Source organism: Crocuta crocuta, unplaced genomic scaffold, assembly GCF_008692635.1.
Source record: "Crocuta crocuta isolate KB4526 unplaced genomic scaffold, BGI_CrCroc_1.0 scaffold165, whole genome shotgun sequence".
NCBI classification, from domain to species: domain Eukaryota; kingdom Metazoa; phylum Chordata; class Mammalia; order Carnivora; family Hyaenidae; genus Crocuta; species Crocuta crocuta.
This window is the reverse complement of record NW_027530502.1, coordinates 1,477,464-1,495,595: the sequence shown is the minus strand read 5'-3', so window position 1 is coordinate 1,495,595 and position 18,132 is coordinate 1,477,464. Positions and strand designations below refer to the sequence as shown.

The 18,132-nt window shown below is 42.7% G+C and overlaps 1 protein-coding gene across 3 annotated transcripts in view; it reads left to right on the top strand.

Moving 5' to 3' along the window:
• The window catches only part of LOC144233773 (phosphatidylcholine translocator ABCB4), a 69,023-nt gene that overhangs the window by 36,284 nt on the left and 14,607 nt on the right, over nt 1-18,132 (top strand). For all 3 annotated transcript variants that reach the window (XM_077766810.1, XM_077766809.1, XM_077766808.1), the window contains exons 14-20: nt 91-252; nt 4,433-4,609; nt 7,251-7,397; nt 11,497-11,601; nt 13,408-13,485; nt 14,786-14,869; nt 16,052-16,255. In XM_077766810.1, coding sequence (XP_077622936.1) covers nt 91-252; nt 4,433-4,609; nt 7,251-7,397; nt 11,497-11,601; nt 13,408-13,485; nt 14,786-14,869; nt 16,052-16,255 — 957 coding nt within the window. The remainder of the gene's footprint in view (nt 1-90; nt 253-4,432; nt 4,610-7,250; nt 7,398-11,496; nt 11,602-13,407; nt 13,486-14,785; nt 14,870-16,051; nt 16,256-18,132) is intronic.

Sequence of the window (18,132 nt, the reverse complement as noted above, 5' to 3'; positions counted from 1 at the left end):
GGCATCATCTAAATGCTTAACTCTATGTGCTACTGACAGTACATTGATATTGTAACCCTACTGCACCACATCTGTCCTTCTCCCTTTTAGGCCAGAGAAGGCCGGACCACCATCGTGATAGCCCATCGACTATCTACAATCCGAAATGCAGATGTCATCGCTGGCTTTGAGGATGGTGTCATTGTGGAGCAAGGAAGCCACGGGGAGCTGATGAAGAAGGAAGGGGTGTATTTCAAGCTTGTTAACATGCAGGTATGTGCTCCCGGGGATACTCCTGCTTCTCAATACAGTATTCTTTATATTAGCACACTATCAGGCAGCTAATGCTGTGCTGAGAAATATAAAACTTTAGGAAGATACCTAAAATGTGCATCTGAGACTTGAATTCAGAATCAGCGAATGAATCCTGCCTGGAAGAGAGAAAGGTGAGGGAGGAGGAAAATGTCAAAAACGTTTTACATTTATTCCTTAGGACAGAGATCCATAATTGCCTAGGGAATGTGTTCAAACTAGCAGGTCTTTTCCACCGTAAGATTAGGGGCCATTGGAGAAGTGGCAGCCGTGAGAGGGCAATGCCAGGGTCTCTAGCGGTGGGAGGAGGTCCTCTGTGATGTTAAAACACTTCCTTGATGATCCAACAAAACCATCAGCAACATTCATGACTCCAGGAAGTGAATAGTTAGGTCTTTAAAAAAAAATCATTCACTGTAGCTCCTAAAACAGGTAATATTGATAATTATTGGTTTGTATTACTATTGTATTGTGTTTACCTGTGCTACTTTGCAAAATAAATAACCTACCAATATTTTTTCTATAAACATGATTCTTAGATCAAAGCAAATGTAGATACTTCTATAAATATAACCATAATTAGTATGGTCATGTATATTTTTGTTGTTGTTTTTTTTCCCTTAACATTTCAGATACAGATCATCCAGATAATAATACTAAATCTGGGGCACCCAGGAGGCTCAGTCAGTTAAGCCTCTGACTCTTGATTTTGGCTCAGGTCATGCTCAGATCAAGAGATTGAGTCCCTTGTGAGACTCAGAGCTGATGGCAGGGAGCCTCTTGGGGATTCTCTCTCTCTGCCCCTCCCCCACTAGCTCAAGCTCTTCGTTTCTTTTGTCTTTCTCTCTCAAAATAAATAAATAGTTTTAAAAAATACTAACTCTACCATGCAAGCTTGTAAGGTTAAGAAATAAGCAACTGAATATACTAAAAAAAAAAAAACACTTTAAAAGGGTTAATTTTATGGTGTGCGCATTGTTTCAATAAAGCTGCTGTTTTTTTAAAAAAGAACTCAACACAAAATAGATGCATGATAAATAATGGTTACTGAGATTTACAAAGTCCCCAAAGTGAAACTATCAAATGAAATGATGGAAAGTGTTATAGCTCTTCCCACAATTTGCCAGAGAATGTTTTCTAGCAGAAGGTAAGTAATAGCGTTTTTACTAATTACCTCTCTCTGTATGGCCTAGCCATCACAGCATTTTTATCATTTCCGTAGTTTAAAAAATATGTATAATGTTCCTTTCATTCAGTTTTCGTTTTCATTGTATTAATGGGTAGTCAGGCTGTGCGGTTTTGCCTGTGAAGACACCTTAGATCCTCAAATGAGGCAGCCGCTTTCTCCCCGGCCGGCCTGTGTCTATGCCCCTGACCCACCGGCACTTAGGCGGGGAGGCCGCCAAGGGGTGAGCCCTGACCTTTCTCTATCGTATTCCATAACCTTCTGTTCCCAGGAGAAGTCGTACAGTGAAAGATGGAGCGCTGTCGCGTGATAAAAGACACCTGTCACCAACTACACAATGGTTTCAGCACATCATTCCGTTTTGGCGTCCTCTGTTGTTAAACGAGCAGAGTGTGCACTGAGATGACCTATGTTTCCACCAGCTCTGGCATTCCGTAATCCGTAATTCGTAGCCCCTTTGAACTTCTCTTTCTTGATACCCTCACATTTCTCATTTCTGGTGTAGGCTTTACTTAACTGTTTATTTGCTGGTGCTTTTGCAGAACTGGAGGAAAGAGCTGCAGTGAGCCTGAGGGTTCACCAAATGCTCAAGCTACAGCGTTTCTTTTTCCTGCAGTTCCAAAGTCCAACCTGGTGTTAATAAAACCTGGTCTTGGTTATGTTTCTAAGTAGAATAGTCACTGCTTTTTCATTAGTTGGATTATTGATGCTTAGTTGTTTTATTTAAAATTTTTTTTAATGTTTATTTTTTAGAGAGAGAGACAGAGCATGAGCAAGGGAGGGTGAGAGAGAGAGGGAGACACATAATCTGAAGCTGAGCTGTCAGCACAGAGCCCTACGGGGGTTCAAACCCACGAACCACAAGATCATGCTCTGAGCCAAAGTTGGACACTTAACCGACTGAGCCACCTAAGTGCCCAGTTGTTTCTTTTAAATGCATCCTAACTTTTTCCTGATTGTAAATGTAATGCATTCTAATTTTTTAAAATCAAAACATTAAAAAAATTCAAACATGAATATTTTTGAATCTTGAAAGACTCCCCATAATCCAACACCCTGTTGATAACCACTAACAGCCATTTAGTATTTATTTTTTATGTTTGCTAGCCTAGAAGAGCTAGCAGGATTTCCAGATTTCTTTAATTTTCATGAGATTGAGCCTCTTTTCACATGTTCAGTAGCCATTTGTGCTTTATCTTTCATTAAAGTGTTCCTGTTTTAGGCCATTTTTCTGTTGGGTTATTCATGACATTCTTGTTGACTCCTCACAACTCCTTGTATGAAAAGTAAGTATGTTCCTGCGTGTATTGGAAATCTTTCTCCTGCTTTGTTATTTCAGTTTCACTATGTAGTTTGTTTAGCTACCATAGAAAAGCTTTAAAATTCTATGTAGATATATTATCATTTTTTTTCTCTTCATGTCTTCAGGATTTGGAGTTGTTCTTCCGCTATTCGCTATATTTTCTTTCATCATTTATTGTTTTACTTTTTGTAATTAAATATTTAAAACAGCTAAAGGTACATTCAGGTGTAAGAAATAGGGCTTGTGGTTTTAAATATATACTTGTCATCACCTGGCAGAAAGTGGCCATCTTGACTTTGGAGCTGAGTGACCTCAGCATCTACCAAATGAGGGCTTCAGGTAGGACACAGAAAAAAATATTACAGGAGAGAGAGAGGGATTGTTCGTTTGGTCATAGAAGGCTAAAATCACAATGGGCTTATTGGGAGAACTGTCTGTTAAGCTGGACCCTTTGATAGCATGGAGATGACAAAAAGAGGGGGGAAAAAGGCATTCGTGAGAGGTGGTCCAGTCTGACTTGCCATGAGCTAGACCTTGGGGGAGCCAGACTTGAGCATGTGGTGGGGACCTGTGGGAGACTTTTGAGCTGGGATGTGATTTGAACAGAACTGCCCTTAAGAGAAATGAACTTGGTAGCAGTGTGGAAGCGGATGGTAGTGAGGATGCAGGGATCAGTTAAGATCTGAGGCTTTAGGTTGGTTTGGGTTAGGAGGTGGTATAAAACAGTTCCAGTTATAAGCAAGTGAGGAAGTCCACCAAGCAGAACATATCACTGCAGTGTGGTTCCAGGCACATGGGTGGTATTTTGTCAGGAATGGAAAGCACAACCGGAAAGCTAGGGTCCGTTTATATGCAGAGTTCCAAATAGGCTACTGTAAGCCCAGTAAGGCACTAATCATAGGATGAGGTTTGGGGACAGGACCTGAGGAAGAGGAGCCAGAACAAGACAATCCTATAATAACTCAGGCCCTGTGTAACCCATTAAGATGGGACATGGAGGAAGCAAACAGAGAACCAGACTCAGACTCCAACAAGGTTGGCTTAATGTTCTTCACCATGCATTGAGCTAGAGATCCTTAAATTACCTTTCCCTTGGCCCCTTTAAGGAGAGAATTGAGCCCAATGCAGACAATGAGGCTTAGCCTGCAAGTGGGGTCACCTGGGATGACGTGAGTCTGAGCAAGACACAAAGAAGAAAATGATTACACTCCACGAGTCAGAGAAAGCAATTTAATTGCCTCCCATGGGGAGTGACCAGCTTTTCCTTGTTTGTAGCTTTAAAAATGAGCCCTTGGTAATATCTCTATTCTTCTTCCCTTTGGTGGTAGTCATGACCTGTTCCTAGCATTCTTGCATGTTGACAGAACTATATACCCTCTGGATGATGAAAATTTTGCCTTTTAGTTTTTGGGAAGCACTTTTATATTGTTCAAATTGAATTTAACTTTCTGTCTTTTTTAACCTTTAACACACTTCTATGTGTTGAAACATTTCTTTATAGTTTTCAAGCTAATTTTGATTGAGAAGCTGTTAGAGAATCTAAAAGTCATGACACATGTAATATTCACTGTGGCTCCATGGCTCTAAACATGGAGGTTATCTCCATGTGGGGACACACACGTGCACAACTTAACATTTTGCTGTTCTTTCAGACATCAGGAAACCAGATGCAGTCAGAAGAATTTGACGTTGAACTAAGTAATGAAAAGGCTGCCATGGGAATGGACCCCAAAGGCTGGACATCTCGCATATTCAGGAATTCCACCCATAAAAGCCTTAGGAATTCACGAAAGTATCAGAATGGCCTAGATGTGGAAACCAAAGAACTTGTAAGTAGCTTTTCACTTAAATTAAATCTTTTATGGTATAGTTTGGCCATCGAAATTCTTATCCTTACAAGTATACTGCAGGCACAGATGATTGCTACTATGAATTATACCCTTCCTGGAAAAAAAGGAAATTGCAATTTTTAAATGTATTGGACAATGAATTGAAATCAATGCCAATTAAAAGTGGACTTCTGGTGGGGAAAAAACAGATCCAGAAACACTGTCTTTGTGTTTAGATGCTTAAATTCAAAGGTAGATACTCCATTCATCTTTGAGATACAGAGAGATAAAGCCAGTCTAAAGTAAAAGGCCCTGATATTTACATTCTGTTAAGGGAGGATTACCTCTCATGGTCTGGGTTGAAAAAGTCAGAATAACATCAGTTTAAACAAATGAAGAGTTTGCATTTTTCTTTCACATAAAAAAAGCCTTAGTGTTGAGAAACCCAAGGCTAGTGTGGTTGTGGCTCTACAGTTCCCTTGGATTCATGCTCCTTTCATCCTTATCTTCACTATCCTTGCCTGTGACTTCCATCCACGTGATCTAAAAGGGCCCCTGAAGCTCCCACCATAGCATACACATTCCAAACAGTAGGAGGAAACGAAGAGATTTTCCAGAAGTTCCATATAATACTTTCACTTAGGTCATTGGCTATAACTTCATCCCACGGCCATACCTAGCTACAAGGGAGGGTGAAAAATTGAATCTTTTTACTGTTTCCATTTCCACTCTGAATTAGATTGGGGTTCTCTTACAATGAAGGGGACAATGTCCAGAAATAGCAAAATTGTATGTTCTTTAACACTTCTCACCTGAAGACCTGCAGTATCATTAATTCAAGTCAACAGAAACATTTGTAATAGAGGGGGAATCCATTCCAAGAAAAGATAATTTCTTATTTCAAGAGATTGCTTGAAAACACCTTACTTGATAAAGGTTGAGTTGAATTTTACTCTTGTGTTGGTCTTAAGAAACTAATTGTACTAATCATTGATTGCATCTATTTTTCTCTGCCCACAACATGACTTACTGCAGAAATGACAAGGGCTAGCTCCCTTAGAGGTCTTAATATTGGTATATTTATGGAAAGGAGAGTAACAATTATACTGTTGTGAAGTTGCATTATCTGAAGTAATACAAACACCCCCCATCTTTTGGCTATGGAAGTATCCAGTTTTTTCTCATTTATTTTGAGAGATATTCCGCTGTCTTCAGAGTCTGGTATTTCTGACGAGCACTTCCCTTGAAAAATTGCACAGACAAGAGGGGATGGCAGAAAACTCCACAGTCAACAAGATTGTCCCAAGTACCATCAAAGAGGATTTGACAGAGTGCCCAAGGAGAGGGAGGAATTAAGTGTGATGAGAGGGACCTGGGGAGACCTGTTTGTGTGTGTTGAAGAGCAGTCTGAGAAAAGGCTCATTTATCAGGCTGGAGACCAGGACTTAGAGATAATGCTAACTATTGATGGGGGAAAAAAGTAAAATATAACAGAAAATGGGTGACTTGAAAAAAGAGGGCTGAGTAGAACCTACCCCTAAGTTCTCTGTGTCATAGAGACCCAAACATGGGGCGCCTGGGTGGCTCAGTGGGGTAAGTGTCTGACTTCAGCTCAGGTCATGATCTCACAGTTCATGGGTTCAAGCCTTGCATTGGGCTCTATGCTGACAGCTTAGAGCCTGGAGCCTGCTTCGGGTTCTGTGTGTGTCTCTCTCTCTGGCCCTCCCCCACTTGCAGTCTCTGGCTCTCTCTCTCAAAAATAAACATACATTAAAAAAAAAAAAAAACAAAGCATAGAGATACCCAATGACCTATTTAAACGACCATAAGGCTATGGGACTCCCTGTACAGCTTTTGTATCTAGTTTAAAGGAGACTATTCTGACTCCAGAGGTAGTTTATATGACCTAAATCTTTCATGTTTGAGCAGACCTTGAATTTGACATTTGCTGAGAATCTGATATGGGCCAGGTACTAGGATAGTTTCTAGGGATATAAAGACATAGTCTTCACCTTAAAAAAGGAAAAAAAAAAAAACTAACATAAAACAAGGCTTGTTAATAAATAAATGGGAAAAAATATCCAAAACAAGCTAAGCTTTGAAATAGGAGAAGCCTGCCAAGGAACAGTGATAAAAGAAAAGGGGCATCATTAATTTGGTTTTTGTGAGTTAGGAACATCTCATGGGAAAAGGCAGCACTGGATAGGGTTCTGTGGGTGAGGAGACCAGGCCCAGGTTAATAATGATACCCCACATTGATAAGGACATTTATCCTTATAGTATCCTTATGGGTATTGTCTCATTTGACCCCAACATCATCCCTGTGTTGAGTTTGGACAAAAGTCTACAGCCTTTTGTTCCCAGGTCCTGCATCTCATCCCTCTGCTGGGCTGGTCACACCATGAAGACTGCTTCTTGAGTGAACAGCTCTTAATTACCTTATGTGATCAGTGGACACTGTTAATGTTTTGTAACAGACTGTCTTACTCTCTGGTAGACTGGGCACACTGGTCATTCTCTGCACCTCGTTTGCAAGTCCCTTGAGGGCAGTGCTGTGTCTTTGTCTACAAACTCTGGTGGTAACTGTTGTGTTGTGACCAGTTTGTCCTGATACAGAGATATATGTGTGTGTTTGTTCTAGGATGAAAATGTGCCACCAGTGTCTTTTCTGAAGGTCTTAAAGCTGAATAAAACAGAATGGCCTTACTTCGTGGTGGGAATAGCATGTGCCATTGCCAATGGGGCACTTCAGCCTGCATTTTCAGTCATGTTCTCAGAAATGCTAGCGGTGAGTTTGAAAACATCAAGTAGTAGTTTGAATTAAATCTGTTCTCAGGGCGCCTGGGTGCCTCAGTCACTTAAGCGTCCAACTCTCAATTTTGGCTCAAATCACAATCTCACGGTCTGTGAGTTCGAGCCCCACATGTTGATGGTGTGGAGCCTGCTTGGGATTCTCTCTCTTCCTCTCTCTCTGCCCTTTTCCCACGTGTATGCTCTCTCTCTCAAAATAAGTAAGCTTTACAACAAATAAAAATTAATAAAAATTAAAAATCTGTTCTCGTGCCAACCTCACCACGGAGTCCATTTTGGAGTACAGCAGGCTCTGATTCAAGTAAGCTGAAGTTTTTCATTCCCTTTTGAGGAAAGACATGAGGCAAAAGAAAAAGTAGCCTTTCAAACCATTCCAAGTTATTATACCAATGAAATTGTAAGTTATAAAATCACTGAAGGAGGCATTTAATTAGCTCTCTTCACTGAGGTGAAGGCAGTGGCAGTGCGCCCCTTCGTCCTTGAGGAGAGAAGGTGCAGGCTCACAGGAAGGGTGGGAGGAGGTGGAGGAAGGACAGGCTCAAGTCACAGCCCCTCAGGGCCAGGCACTGGGTACGGGCCTGCCTGGCCACTGGCTGCGCGCACTTGGGCTGCATGCTGACCCTCGCCAGTCCCCAGTTCCTTCATGTATAAAGTAATCCTGCCTACAGAATGGCTGAGGATGGAAAGAGATGCTACGGAAACTAAAAGGGGAGCATTTAAGAGTGTCTGCCTCAGAGTAAGTATTCAAAAAGTAATAGCGAGTACATCATCGTTTTAGCCATCCTTCCCAGGCCTGGAGAGGCTAAGAAAACTCCTATTATCCTATCTTTAACTTCCCATGGAGGATATTTATAGGGAGTTAACCAGAAACATCTAAGACTCCATTAAACCCACCATTTTTATAGTATAATCTTAGTCAACCCCTAACATTTGGAGAGACTTTCTTGTTAAGATAACTTATTCTCTACATTACAAGTTTAGAGTACTCATGGCTTTGGACATTGGTCTATTATTAGGACCACAAGTCAAACAGTAGGAAGTTAGAAAGGGCCCTCCAAATGTTTTAAAATTAGAAAGTAAAGCAATTTCTGGCTCTCCTGCAATTCAAGAGCTGTGTGGACTGTTATTTATCTTTTGGGGCCTCTTCTACATGCCAAATGCTGTCCTGGGCACTGGAGATAAAACAGAAACTAAACCAAGCCCTGCCCTCAAACAGTTTACTTTCTATTGGGACAGACAGAGAACACACACACAAAACACAAACACCTAGTGTGTCAGGGGACAGCAAGTGCTTTAAAGGCAGGACCGGGCAACGAGACTGAGCTGGAGGTGGAGGTGCTGTTTCACGTTGGTTGGTCAGGAGCAAGCAGAGCCCCGGTAGAATGGGGTGCACGGCTGGGGCCAGGCAGGAACGAGCTGGGGCAGGGGGGTGGCAGTGCAGAGGAAGGGGAACAAAATGTGCAACACAAGTCATACCCAGTGTTTCTTTCCATGTCAGTTACCACATGGTCCTCAAATTCCCAGAGATGGAAAGTAGCATTGTGGTTCCCAGGGGGCTGGGGAGCGGGTATGAGGCGTTCCTATTTCACAAGTGCAGAGTTGCCGTCTGAGATGTTGGAAAAAGTTCTGGAGATGGGCAGTGGTGAAGGTTGCACAACATGACACCATGAATATAACTCGTGCCTCTGATTACACACTTAAACATGGTTATAATGACAAATATTTTGTTACATATATTTTACAATTTGAAATAAAACCCCACATTTTCAAAGCCCAGTTTTTAAACGGTAATGCTCAAGCCATTATTTATGGGAGGAGTGAAGAAGATCCTGTAATCCAAGTTGGCATTTTTTAAAAAAAATTTTTAAATAGTTTATTGTCAAGTTGGTTTCCGTGTAACACCCAGTGCTCATCCCCACAAGTGCCCTCCTCCATGCCCATCAACCCCCTTCTCCACGCCCCCCCATCAGCCCTCAGTATGTTCTCAACATTCAAGAGTCNAGGTTTTCCCCGTTGAGGATGATGTTAGCTGAGGGCTTCTCATAGAAGAAAGATTCTCATTCTTTTATGATGTTTAAGTAAGGTCCTTCTATCCCAACTTTATCAAGGATCTTTATTAAGAAGGGATGCTGTATTTTGTCAGATGCTTTTTCTGCATCTATTGACAGGATCATATGGTTTTTCTTTTCTTTTGATAATGTGTTGTNTCCATTGCTGTTAAGTGGAGTGTTAAAGTCCCCTGCTATTAGCATGTTCTTATCGATAAGACTGTTTCTGTTTGTGATTGTTTTATGTATTTAGGTGCTCCCATATTTGGAGTGTAGACATTTATAATTGTTAGCTCTTCCTGATGGATAGACCCTGTAATTATTATATAATGCCCTTCTTCATCCCTTGTTACTGTCATTACTTTAAAGTCCAGTTTGTCTGCTATAAGTATAGCTACTCCAGCTTTTTTTTGACTTCCAGTAGCATGATAGATTTTTCTCCAACCCGTTACTTTCAATCTGAGGGTGTACTCCTGTCTAAAATGAGTTTCTAGTAGACAGCAAATAATTGGAATTTTTTTTCAAATCCATTCTGCTACCCTATCTCTTTTGATTCGGACATTTAGTCCATTTACATTCAGTGTTGTTATTGAAAACTATGGGTTTAGGGTCTTTGTGCTCTTTGTAGGATTCATGCNCGCGAACCGAAAGGGAAAACGAAAAAGAAAAGAGAAAGAAGAAGGAGGGAAGGCGAATAAGAAGAAATAAAAATAAGTAAAAAAGAAAAAAGAAGAGAAAAGGAAAAAAGAAGAAACTCAATAGATAAACAACAGTCTAAAGCATGTAACCAGATTTCCCAGCTACATATAAATAGCTGGTGTATGCAGCGCTGGTGGAAGAACATAGAGAAAGAGAGAAATGACAGAGCGAGGATGAGGCGAAATTGGAAATGAAATAGCAGGCAGAAGGTAATAGAAGCTTTTTTCAAAGAGTGAAAGAGTGGAATATGGTTGTAGAAGAGGNAAAAAAAAAAAAAAAAAAAAGAGAGAGAGAGAGGAAAGAAAGAAGATAGCAGGTCTCTAGCAGGGATGGGCATGGTTTGGTCCAGTATGTCCCACAGGAGTCCTGCCTTGGTGGTTGTGGGGAGAAGAGTGGCGGCACCCCCGTCCCTTCTTGAACCAAGCACTGCAACTCACTTTTTTGGGGGTCTAAACTCCCTGTGCCAGGGGCGCAGACAAGGTGGGCCGTGCTCTATATCCCAGGCCAGGCCTTGTTTCCAGATCCCAGTCCACACACCCCACTGAAATTGCCATGGACACAACCTCACAGGCGAGCTCCTCAGGGCAGTCCCAAGCCTCTGCCTTCCCTCTGGGGATTGAGCCAGAAGCCTCTGCTCCCGTCTCCTCCAGGTCGGGCTGGCAAGCGAGGAGAAGTTTCATCTGGGGGTCGCCTGGGACGAGTGCGTCCCACCCAGGGTCAGCTGGAGAGCAGGGAGCCAGTCCCTCTGTGTCCCGAGCGGAGGTTTTTCTGTTCCCTAGAAACAGGGACCATGTCTTGAGCAGTTTCGGCCACTCTCTTTCCCCTCTAAACTCCCTGCAGAGGGGGATCCCCCCCATCCCTCTGTGTCTCTGGTCCCGGCCCGATTTTATCTTCCCCAGTTTGCACTCACGCTAGAAGGTTTTCTCAGCGGACTCTGTCTCCTTTTCCTCCCAAACTCCTGGATTCTATAAGGGTTCCTATGGCTTCAGTCCTTCTCCGTGCGAGAGATGGGGGCAAGTGAAATGTCCGGAGATCCCTACTTCGCTGCCATCTTGCCCTCTTCCCAAGCTGGCATTTTAAATGTTCTTTTGTAGAGATCCCTGGGTGGCTCGTTGGTTGAGTCTCCAACTTCAGCCAGGTCATAGTCTCATGGTTCATGGGTTCGAGCCCTGGGTTGGACTCTGTGCTGACAGCTCAGAGCCTGGAGCCTGCTTTGGATTCTGTGTGTCCCTTGCTCTCTGTCCCTCCCCCACTCATGCTTGGTGTCTCTCTCAAAAAATGAAGAAACATTAAGAAGAAGAAGAATAAAAAATAAATGTTCTTTTGTAGGTTTTTGAACAAGAGGACGATGAAGTAAAGCAGCGGGAATGCAACATGTTCTCATTGCTTTTTTTAGGTCTGGGAATTATTTCTTTTTTTACTTTCTTCCTTCAGGTAGGTACCTATGATTTCATCTTCTAATCAAGTCTACATTCCATTAGAGAATATAAACTATCTCTTAGTTAGATTTTGTTATCTATTCATACACATTAATTATCAATTAAAATCTAATGGAACTTTCAAATCTTAGATTGAAATGAATTGCAAACACAGTCTGTGAGGCTCTTTCAGAAGGCAGTGTCCTTAGTGGAAGGAATAGAGACTTTGCTGTGTTCTAAATTATATTATGTCCCAGGTTTGCCCCCAGCAGACATTTGTTACAAAGGAGAAAAGAGACTTGGTTTCATAAAAGAACATAAGTAGCAGTTGTTAAACTTATTATAAACTAGAAAAAAAAATCAGTACGCCAGTATATTACTTTTGGTACAGTATCAAGCAGGTTCTCTGATCTTTTCCTCCTCAACAGATGAACTCTGTGTAAGAACATACATTTTACTGCATTTGTATATTGTAAACCTGGCCAGAATGAACTAGAAAGCCTTATTCTGTTGATACTTTTCTACCTAGACTTTTAGTAAATTTCTTTTGTCTCTGTAACTCGGCACCAACACACTCCATTAAGTCAGCAAAATGAGGTTTCCTAGTCTTGCCTAGTGGTAAAAGTAAGCCAAGCTTTTTATTTGGAAATCATTACCTTGCTGGTAGCAGCACAGTGATGCAATCCAGCCCCAGGCCCTGGTGTGTTAGGGAGTGGCTGGCTTTAAAAATGTATTTTAGAGGCCGTGAGAGCAGTGGGATGATGAGCGGAACTGCAGTGCCCACGTGGGCCTTGAGCGCTGTGCCAGCCAAGGAAGGAGGAGACCGGAGAGGCCTGGTCTTGGACTCCTGGGGCAAGCTCATCCCCACATACTGATCACCAACCCTCCTGACTTCATAAAGACTCCTGATGTGTCCCCCACAGCATGTTCTGCATGCCTACACCAATGCTCAGTGTGCCTGGAGACTCTCACCCAGCCCAGCTGTGAACATCTGGGCTGCTCTTCAGTTGAACCTGGCATAATTGAGAAAGAGGGAAATTGTCTGGCAAGTCCGCTTGGGGAGGAACAATAGCCTAATTGTTCCCCCAACTTGAGAACAGGGAGAGCTGTGACCGAGAACCAGCAAACTCATGTGGAACTTGATACTACAGACCTCCTCCTTCACTCTACACCACACGACACTGTATTTCTGCAGGGAGTTTTGTTACTTCTGCTTTCAGTGGTTTAGTTTAAAGTATCAGGAACATGCCAAAAGTTGTAATTCTATACGATATTGTGCTTAGGCACGAGATGCCCTTGAAAGTTTGGGAAAGGAAATACATTTAGAATGTGTCAGAAGCCAGGGGCACCTGGGTAGTTCCATGGTTAAGCATCTGACTGTTGATTGCGGCTCAGGCCATCTCACAGCATGGGTTCTAGGCCCATGTCAGACTGCACACTGAAACTACAGAACCTGCTTGGGATTCTCTCTCTCTTTCTCTCTCTCTCTGCCACTCCCCTATTCACATGCTAGAATGTTCTCTCTCTCTCTTCCAGAAATAAATAAATTACTAAAAGTTTTTTAAAAATGAATGTTTCAGAAGCCAGAACTGGACATTTGTAAGGTTTTTAGTGTTAGGATTCTTTTGTATGCTAATGATTGGGCAAGTACATGAATTTGAAATTGAGACGTGGAATTAGTGTTTGGTCACAGACTTTCATTATCTCAGTAGTGGACTAATATATACATAATGTAAAAATCAATACGAGTATGCCCACTTGGGTCAGAATACTACTGATCATCAAAAGGGACAATAGCTTTTTTTTTTTTTTTTTTAACCAGGGCTTCACTTTGGGGAAAGCTGGCGAGATCCTCACCACAAGGCTTCGGTTAATGGCTTTTAAAGCAATGCTAAGACAGGTAGGCATGTGCGCTGGAGAATGCCTTCTGTTCAGATTTCTTTCATTCCAAGCCTCTTTCTGTTGTCTGGGTGTGTGTAGTTCATGTCCATGCCGCCCTGCCCCATCCATGCTTTCATGCAGGGACCAGTCAGGGCCCTACAAGTTGTACTGGTCTTTCAAAATCCGAAGACTTTTCAGGAATTTCATGGGAGTATGCTTAATTTAGGTTGCTTATTTTGTGACTGTCTCTATCCACGTGGATACTGTCATTTTTAAGGAGCTGTATGTCTTCTCTGGATTCTATGCAGGCCCAAGCTAGGCATTTGAGACTCCAAGGTGTCTTTAAACAAAGGAGAAGGTGGTTAGTAGGATTCATGTGCCACAATTGACCACGCTAACTATATGTTTTCCCAACTGTTGGTAACCGAGCTTTGGTTCTGTCTTATATGAGCTGTTTAATATTTATTTACTTGTTAATTCACTGAGTCATGACCAACTATGGGCCCGTGTGGTGGTAGCTTGGACTACAAAATGCGTTATGTGTCCTCTTGAGAAGTCCAGTCTACTGCAGGACATGTGGGGAAATGTGCAAATATGAATTATCTGTTTTTATAGAGGAGGCTTAAGATAGAGGGCCCGAATATTACCCATGCCCTTGACAGGAAGTGATTACATTCCTGTTCACAAAAGAGCCCATAGCAGGGATCCTATTTAGAGCAGGTCTGAGTTTAGAAACCTCTACTTTGTGGGGAAGATTCTTGTCTATGAAATTAACATGCTATGGATGAGTGCACACAATGGTTAAAACCCTATCTAACACACACTTTTTCAATTCCTGGTTAAAGAAACCAAACCAAACAAAACACCGTGAGAAAGCAGGGCTGATTTCCTCCTACCTAGGACATACGGGAGCTGTGTCGAGCCCCACTGCATCCCTTCCCTGCCGGACACCACCCCAGCAGGGAGGAGGTGTCCGCAGTGCACGTGATAAGGATTGAGTGGTGAAATAGGCCCACCTGTGCCCTCCAGCTCAGGCGCAGCCGATGAAGAAGCTAGAGAAGCCCCACCCCAGCCCTGGCGCCCAGATCAGTCGTGCTGTCCTGGCCACAGCAGGGCAGCCTGAGCGGGGGTCCTAATGGGCCCTAAAGGTGCGTGTTCCTGGCAGGGACCGAGGCTCCGCACCGCATGTCAGGTCTCCCCTGACTCCAGGGCCATGTTATGTACAGGTATTTCCAGCATTGAAGGTTTTGGAGGGTTCAGCTACTTTTCTTGGCTTGTTTTAATTTTGAACTAATTTAAAGGTGTGTTTTGTGCCACAGGACATGAGCTGGTTTGATGATCATAAAAACAGCACCGGTGCCCTTTCTACAAGACTTGCAACTGATGCCTCGCAGGTCCAAGGAGTATGTAGATTGCATTCTACTCTTTCTTTAATGTGGTTTTGAATAAAAATATGCATAGCTGCATCGGCGATGCTGCTTTCAGCTGGAGATAACAGAAAACTCAGACTAACCGAAACAGTAAGGAGGAAGGTTGTACTTCAGGGTTGACTGATCCATTGACTCAAAAATGTCATGAAGGACACATGTGTGTCTTCTGTGTGTGTCTGTCTCTGCGTATGTTTGCTGTGTGCGTGTGTGTAGTTCTGTGTGTGTGCCCTGTGTGTGTGCTATGTGTGTGGTTCTATGTGTGCATGAGCCCTGTGTGTGTGTGTGTTCTGTGAGTGCATGTGTGTGGTTCTGTGTGTGCATGAGCCCTCTGTGTGTGTGTGGTTGTGTTCATGTGCCTTCTGTGTGTGTGTGTGTGTGGCTCTGCGTGCCTTTTATTCCAAGATGGCTTCATCCTAATGCTCCTTTCCTCCTGCTGATGAGATTGCTGCCAGCGGCAAACACGAGGGTCCAGTGAGCGAGCACCACCTGTACCTCAACCACCTTCCGTTAAATCCAGTTAAGGCTAATTTGGGTCATCTGCCCAACCCGCAGCGATAACTGTCTCCGGGGACGGCCGGATTCTCCTTGGCGTAGATCCCTACCCTTGGAGCTGAGGGCTGTTGCTCTCAAGCTTCCTGCTACCACCTGCCACGTCCCATACACCAGCCCTCCTTTGTGAGCCTACACGCAGGAATTCATCTAGATGTTTCCTTTTTGATGGGTGGTCTGTAAAGACATGTACACTTCGTAACAGCTGGTTTCTTGGGGGTGCATAAATTACCCTCTTACACATTCGCAGCAAAGGGTTCTTCAGGTGACCAGAGTACGCTGGGGTTTGTTTGCTCTCTACCCGTTGCCTTTGTGCACATGTGCCTGTGCTCCACATCGGATCCCCAGAGCTGAGCAGTGATGGCCTGGTTCTGGAAGGCTGAATCCATGTGGGCAGGACAGGAATGAGGATTGAGGGGCACGAGCAAAGAAAAACCTGCAGAGCCTCATGAGTTAGGCACCAGTGTCTTGGGTTTACTGCAATGAAAGGGAGCAAATATAAGCCAGACCCACAACTCTCTCCTCCCTCTGACCGGGAAGCCTGAGGCCGCAGCTTATGCATTTGAAGCTTAAAACACAGCTCCCGCTCTTCCTTTGCTCTTCCAGGCCACGGGGACCAGGCTGGCTTTAATTGCACAGAACACAGCTAACCTTGGAACTGGTATCATCATATCATTTATCTACGGTTGGCAGTTGACCCTTTTGCTGTTATCAGTTGTTCCAATTATTGCTGTGTCAGGAATTGTTGAAATGAAAATGTTGGCTGGAAGCGCCAAAAGAGATAAAAAAGAACTGGAAACTGCTGGAAAGGTGGGTCACATAAGGCTTCAGCTAATATAAGTATTGTTTTTAGACCTGTATTTTATTTTATATATTCCAGCATGCATGTTTTGATAATTAACTGTGCTCACTGCAACTGAATAACTTTCAATACTGCATGAAGTAGTTTAATAATAATGCCTATAATCTGACAATGGGATCGTTAACATAAGGCTCTTAGCCTGTAGAAAAGCACTTTATGTGTGGTTCTTACAAAGAATTTCTGAATATCCAAAGTCCGTTTTGCCTTTCACTTAATAAACCGATGCCATTGTTGAAATGAATTATCACCCCTACTTTACACATAAGGAATCCTTAGGACAGAGAGCATAAGTGAATTGTTTGAGGTAGCGGTTTGCTGGTATATAAGAAAAGAGCCGTCTTTTCTTCTTCGTTGTGATTTCTACAATTCAGGTGGGTAGCCACCAGATGGCAGTAATGCTTTGATTTGTGCTTCCAACTCTCATGGCAAGTGAGCAAACGTTTACTTGGGCCGTTACTGTGTACCATTTACTGTTTACGCACTCATTACATCCTTAGAGTAATTCTATGAAGCAGGTACCAACGTTATCCCAGTTTTATAAATGAGGAACTTCATTAACTAGGTAAAGCCATAGCTGGGATTTAAGCTCTGGTCTAATTTCAAAGCCCTTTACTATGTGGTCTCTATGTATTGAAATGTATCTAAATCTACATATAAACATTTTACTTGTCCATGCTTTTAACTACTTAAATAGAGAGTATAGCAAGGAATGTTTTTACTTACATGTGTAAATATGATCCTTTACAGAAGGATTAGGAGGTGAAACAGATAATGAATATAAATTGTGATCTAGTTTCTGCAGCAGCACACTTTACAAAGAAAGCCCTTTCACCCATATTCCTGCAACTGGCTTTCACTGTGCTTATGTGAGGTGGGACAAACAGTATGGCCACGTTACAGGGAAGTACTCAAGAGGATCAGATGTATGTCCTCTAAGGTAGGAAATTAAAACTCCATCCAAGCAGTTTTGCACTAAACCAGTTATGTCCAATGAAACCATTTCTTTTCTCTCTTAACCCGCATCAGCTGTAGGTCAGTGCCGGGGTGGTATTGCCCCCCCACCCCGCCACGTCACCCCTTACGCCCCGGTCTCCATCAGAATGCTCACTCTTGTCTTCACCCCGCATCCTCTCCTGGGGCCAGAGATCTGTAGGACATTTCATGGTTCTGGGACTTGAGAAGCCCTGGGTGTTCCAAGTGCCTGAAGATCCTCTTGACTGCTGGCAGCATATATTTTAAGACATCATTTCCTGGACTTGGGTTCGGCACAACTAACTGCTGAAAACACTCTGTAGTTTTTATTTCCTTTCTCCCCAAACCCTGTTTCTTCCACATTTCAAAAGGGAAAATTGTCAGTAAATGGAATCAAGATCAAGTTTTCTTAGACTAGTTATATGAAAGACAGCATCTTGAACTAGCTAAGATGATAGTTAAAAATGGCTATATAAACACTGAAAGGTATCAGAATTCTGGCAGAAGTAGGGCAGTTAGAAATGAGCTTATGGCAAAGGAAACATAACCGCTTGGATTATTAGTCTGAATCTTGCTAGTCACTGTGCATGGTAAGGGAGAAGATCCCCAACTTCTCTGGTCCTCACTTTATACTTGGATGCAGTGAGAAATTTTATCTGATAATGTCCCTCCTTCTTTCCGGCTAATACTTATTCTAGGAACCAGAGAATAACTCAGAGTGGCCAGTCTGAAATTATTTTTAATACCCACTCTAACCTAATAAGGTGTTTTGGTTTTTTTTAATAGAACATGAGAAGGGCACCTGGGGGCTCAGTCGGTTGAACATCTGGCTCTTGATTTCTGGGCAGTCATG